General features: G+C 34.0%; 1 protein-coding gene across 8 annotated transcripts; it reads right to left on the bottom strand.

The window, feature by feature from the left end:
- Window positions 1-247: 247 nt before the first annotated feature.
- Window positions 248-4857, bottom strand: LOC110940707 (type IV inositol polyphosphate 5-phosphatase 7-like). Of its 8 annotated transcripts, none has more exons than XR_002593461.2 (10): window positions 4584-4857; window positions 4433-4482; window positions 3862-3932; window positions 3307-3754; window positions 2957-3056; window positions 2376-2501; window positions 2187-2298; window positions 1966-2074; window positions 969-1240; window positions 248-499 (listed from the first exon to the last, which is right to left on the bottom strand). XR_002593461.2 is itself a non-coding variant. In XM_022182265.2 (4 exons), exons 1-4 carry the CDS (start codon window positions 2386-2388, stop codon window positions 1208-1210), a joined length of 267 nt encoding a protein of 88 aa, XP_022037957.1. In that variant the 5' UTR covers window positions 2389-2517; the 3' UTR covers window positions 858-1207. The 8 variants fall into 8 exon arrangements, 1 of the variants encoding a protein (XP_022037957.1); XR_002593464.2 differs by lacking the exon at window positions 248-499 and having other exon boundaries at window positions 858-1240; window positions 3307-3404; window positions 3471-3754; XR_002593462.2 differs by lacking the exon at window positions 248-499 and having other exon boundaries at window positions 858-1240; window positions 2376-2529.
- Window positions 4858-5645: the final 788 nt, after the last annotated feature.

The raw sequence follows: 5645 nt of genomic DNA, 5'->3' as shown, positions 1-5645 counted from the left end.
ATATTTAAGCAAATTCAACAAATGTGATTTTGATTTATTAGAGCATTCACATCCATCCCACTATATTTTCACCCTAAATTACACTAAAAAAATACTACATTTTCTCTCTCCTTTTCAATTAAATAATATTTTTTATACCTTTATCATTACCTTTTCTCTCTCATCCACTCACAACCAATTTCAAAATATATTAAAAAATTATAGGGGAGGAACAGTGTCCCCCCAAATATACAGATGAACAGTAACATTTTCTCTCTCCTCCACTCACAACCATTTTTATAATCTTCATAATTTAAAAACACTACACACATAATATGATTTTTGGATGTGAATGCTCTTACCACTTGCCTCATGCATGTTTGGTTCATAGGCAATCGTCTAACTTGAGGTAGGAGGGTAATCCACATGGTGGGTCCTTCCTGGGAGGTGCCCAGTTCGATTCTTGGTTCGAACTTAGGTTTGGGAGTTTACTAACAAAGGTGTCTAACCAATTATTCCGCTATTCAAAAAAAATATATGAGATAGGGTTAAATGAAAATATTAAACGGAATTCCATATCAAATCTATTATTATATATATCTTAGTAACCATTGTCAGAAGTAATTTTTTTTTTGTTTTATTGTGCAAAATGTGCATTTATTTAGATTTATAATTATACTAATTTATAAGTTTGTTCTTGTTTATTTATTTTATTATTAATTTATGTTGTTATTTATCTATTTTATTAAATTTTTAAACTTGTATATAAATTGTGAATATGAATTTATATTATAATAAAGTTAAAGTGACATTTATTTCATTTATAGCTTATACTAATACAAAGTCTCAGTAATACAAATATAAATTCCAACTTAAGCTACAAAAAATATATAATTTAGTAAAATTATATAATAACATAAATCCATATGATTTACGGATAGATTCAAATGTGTATACATGTTTAAGATCATTATTCAAAGAGATCTTACCAATTTTCAATTCAAAAGGAGGCCTTTTGTTCATCTAAGTTGATGGTGCTTGCTGTACTATAAAATAAAATTTTGTAATGTCTACACTTGAATTACAAAAGACTACATCAACTTTCCGGTCGATATTTGCATTTAAGGAACCACCTTCATTAGAAGGGTCCGGCCAGGAACATGTTATATATTGCCCAGACTTGCTTGCTTGATGCAAATGCAAGATGGCCCTGCACTAAATTCTCTTTTTAGTGAAGAAAGTTTCCATAAGGTGGTGTAACCTACAAAAGAAGCAAAAACTATAATCAGACTTACCGAAAGGTTATTTAGAAAATTATGACTTACCCAATTTACAGGTCATTAAACACAACCAAGACTATAATTATACATTAACAAGGTTGTATATTACAAAGATGGAAGCGAAGTGTTCGGGTCAAATTGCAGGTGCAGGTTGAGACGACTCATTTTCAAAAAGTATCAAATTAGTTTGTGTCCTTATAAAAATGGGTTCTGGCTGAAACGGGTCACATTGAAAACAATATATCAAACGGCTACTAATAATAACTATACCAAACAATAACAAGGTTGTTACAAACCCATGTGACTCAATTAACAACAGAGGCACAGGCACCTACTACTAAAATTTTTAAATCTTTAGTATTATGCAAATCCAAACAAACAATTCGACTGCAAGGGCTGATGCAATAGAAGCAAGCCTGGGACGTGTCACCATACATTGCTTGCTGGTCTAAAGTGCGGTTAGCAGTTGAGTGCATGGACAGTTTGTTAGCATTTCGTTTTCATTAATTAATAAAAGATTTACCGCTTTTGACCTGTTTCCCATCCCACCCAACTCACCAAAACGAAACAAAAATTCTCAACCGAAACCGAAAATAACCGACCCAAACAAAACAAAAAAACGAACTGAAACCCGTCTCGTGCTAAAATCCGTCCCGACTCGAAACTCGTCCCGTGCGAAAACTCATATCGGGTTGAAATTTTGTACCTGATCTTTCACCAACAATGCTCTCCAGTTCTGCATTTCAACAAGCGCCTTTGCAGATCGATACGAGAGGGCAATTCGGTGATTTAGATCCCCTAGACAGATAACTCGACTGGACCAATATGCAAAAGAACACAATTAGGAATCAAACATGATATCTAACATCATTCAAACTTTTAAAAGTGAATCAAAATGTCTATACGAGTTCATGCAATGAATCTTACTCGTGTGCTAGGATCGTTTCAGGGGATTTTTCATCATTCATGCCTTGAACACGTGGAAACCTTGTGTATCTTATGTTTAATATAGAATTGGGATTCATAGCTTTAGCTTCCTCTGTAAAGTCAAGAAAAAAAATCAATTTCTTTGTAGATGAGTAGTATTAAAGGTAGGAAAAAAAAATAAAAAATTACCTTCAGTAATCATAGTAGCACGAACTGGAACCTACAGATGTTCCTCTTTCTAATACATCATTAGTAGCACGAACTGGAACCCATAAAATGCTCGTTATACTGATTGCCCGATCTGGTAACTCCTGGCTACCATCTTTTAATGTTAGTTCTGTTTCTGTATCATTAGGGGTATGATTTTCAAACTAAGTAGTTCAAAAAACGCTCACTCAGGTCTGCGCATGTACAGTTTTTGTAAATTACACCTCGATTGCAAGGGAAGATGCATATTGATTATAAAATTTGTATGAGGCGCCAAGCATCAATTTGGTCCAATCAATATGTATATTATATATAGTATAGATATAGATATATGTGAAAGACCTCTTACTTAAAAAGAAAAAAAATATAGGGCAAACACTTAAATAGCTTGTCGAGACATGTACTTAAAATGCTATCAGATCAGCATGTATAAAAAAATGGAGCTAGGGTATCCCGTGTGTCCACGAAGATCTAAAAGCGAAAATTAAAACGAAAAAAAGGCTTTAATGCTTGTTTTTTAAAACAAATCTAATGGTTCAATAGTGTTTGCCTTGGACACATACCATGAGGTCTAAAATCATCCACCTGATCTTTCGTTTCATCATGTGGGTTTTTAACATGAGATTCCTGTGAAGCGTCCTCATCTTCCATATCCATGTCTACCTGTCAACATCATAGGTGTCATTATCTAAATACGATTCGACTCTTCAGGAAGCCAAACAATATAAGGATCTTTAGCTTTTGCTAAATTTATCTCTAAACCAAATTTCTTCTCTAGAAAAAATCATGCATACAGGCAAAAGCAGAGCTGTGACTCATTAGTAATGAGTCATTACCCAACCTGTTTGCAGCCCGGCCTACCCATTTTTACCTCTACGTGTTATATATACAAACAGGTATAGATAAAATATACCCGAGTATGAAAGGGCAGTGATGGTTGTGGGTTTGCTGTCTTTTCTAGAAACAGTACACAGCTAACGCCTCTGGCAAGCAAGAGAACAATTTGTTTCCCTGCCAACCTAAAGAATATCAAGACAAAATATAAAATAAAATAAAAACAAAAGAATTGCAATGAACCAGATTAAAACGGGTCATCTTCGAGATGGATTCAATTCTATTTCTTGACGGGCCAACTCCATTGAACTTCCAAACTTATCGGCTTCTCTTGCTATTTGTTTTTCCCCATCTAGATTACGTTTGGAGTCGGGGGCAAATTCGTCAAAGTCGCAGCCTTCTTCGGGTTATTAACCTTCTCCTTCTTGCTTTTCCAGTATTGGGTTGTTTCTATATTCGGTAAAATCACTTCTTGTGAAGTTGATGTTCTCGTTTTCAATAAAAATTTGCGTCGACGCCTCAAGAACCTGGAAAAACAAAGAACAAGAACCGTAATCTTGATGAACATTTAAATTTCTCGAATTCGGAATAACGATTGAATATGTTGTAATTAATTATCAAGATGATAATATACCTAACTTCAGCTTCTAAAGTTTGTTTCTTTTGCTTCATTGCCTCCAATTGGTTTCTTGCAGCCTCTGTTTCCTATAAATTTAGAATAATATTCAACAATAAATATGATGGTAACTTCAAGATTTTGGTACTAAAAGGGACAAAACCAGTGATTGTACAAGATCATAAAAGATTTTACATAAATACCCTTTTGAAATTGAGAGATCAAACAAGATTTTTTACAAAGAAAATTCTGCAAATTATTAGTAAACAATTTTTTTTCCATCTTTCAATCCCAGTTCAGATCATAACCCTAACCCTAAAATACACCCAGATATTCATGTCAAAAGACTCAAAACATAGATCAAAGGTCAATATTTGATTATTGAGAAAAAGCATGAATCTTTTTTATAAATCTTGAACAAAAAACAATAGATCAATTCTGATGCATACCCATATACATGATAGCATAAAGATCATCAAGAAATATCTAAGAAATCACTACATATGATCAAAACAACAAAACCCAAATGGAAATCAAACAAAACAGAACCCAAGATCAAATCTTTAAGCATAAAATGAAAAAAAGATACCTGCTGCAACTCAAGAAAACCTTCAAAAAGGCGATTCAAATTTCACTGACCTAAAACCAAAAATCAACACAAAAAATATTATTAAATAATAAAAAATACAAATGAATCAAACGATTTAGAGAAATATACAAGGTAAAGATGACTCGATTACCTGGTTGTCCGCATACGGATGAAGAAACCGGCTTCATGTTATTCGTCTAACAAAGGTTTCGTATCGGAAATCCTTCAAGATCTGAACAATTTTGTATTTAGGGTTTCTCATGCCGTCATCTCTCCTTCTCCATCGCATCTCTCTCTCTATTTCTCCTTCTCTCTCTGTCTCCCTCTCCTCTCTTTCCACTTGGGAATTCAAATTTTGAAAATCCAGAGAGAGGAATTTGGTGCAGATCTAGATCTGGGAGGAAAAAAAAGGACAGAGGAATATGGTGTAGAGAAGAACACTACAGCTTTCAAAAGTAAATGTGCGGATCATGATCCGTGTGAAGTTGATGGACGGTAGGATCATGATCCATGTGAAGTAATGGACGGTAGATCATGATACCTGTGTTTTTGTTTGAGTTAGTAAGGGTATATGTGGAAAGTGAGGTTATAAATGTGTTTGTTGTGTTTAAAAGACTTGTACATTATGCATTAAGGGTGTTTTAAGGAAATTTTTATGGACTTTAAGAAGTACTTCCTATATGCTTTATAAAGTAGTATAGATATAAACTATAGCCAGAGAGTATTTCCAGACGTGTCAAGTTATGACAAAGTGCCGATACCATAACCATAATATAACAAATCAAAGCAACATCGATATTGTAAAATCCCTCCAAAAATATATCCTGAATAAACCCGTAATCAAAATCCCAAGTGCGTGCGACGAAACTTGTAATATTAAAACAGAAAACTTGGCGGTTGATGAACCAACCCGCACAAAAATACCCTTTCTAAACTCACAATTAAAAACCGAACCATTTAGGATCAAGACCCGAGCATACGCGATAAGTATCGGCACATAAATCGAGAAAACACACAACTGAACAAAAAAGGCGGTCGAGGACACGTGTCATCGTGACCTGACACGTGTCAAACCTACCTAGGACACACGGCAGGTGTGACACTCGGCAAAATCCCGGTAATTTCGTACAACCTGAACAACTATTACATTATTTATTTTCGCATATTTGACTTGATTTTATTTGATTAAGTCCTAAAAGTCTAGGAATTATAA

Source organism: Helianthus annuus, chromosome 5, assembly GCF_002127325.2.
Source record: "Helianthus annuus cultivar XRQ/B chromosome 5, HanXRQr2.0-SUNRISE, whole genome shotgun sequence".
In the NCBI taxonomy this organism is placed as follows: Eukaryota; Viridiplantae; Streptophyta; class Magnoliopsida; order Asterales; family Asteraceae; genus Helianthus; species Helianthus annuus.
The sequence above is the reverse complement of the archived record's forward strand: the minus strand, read 5'-3'. Positions and strand labels throughout refer to the sequence as shown.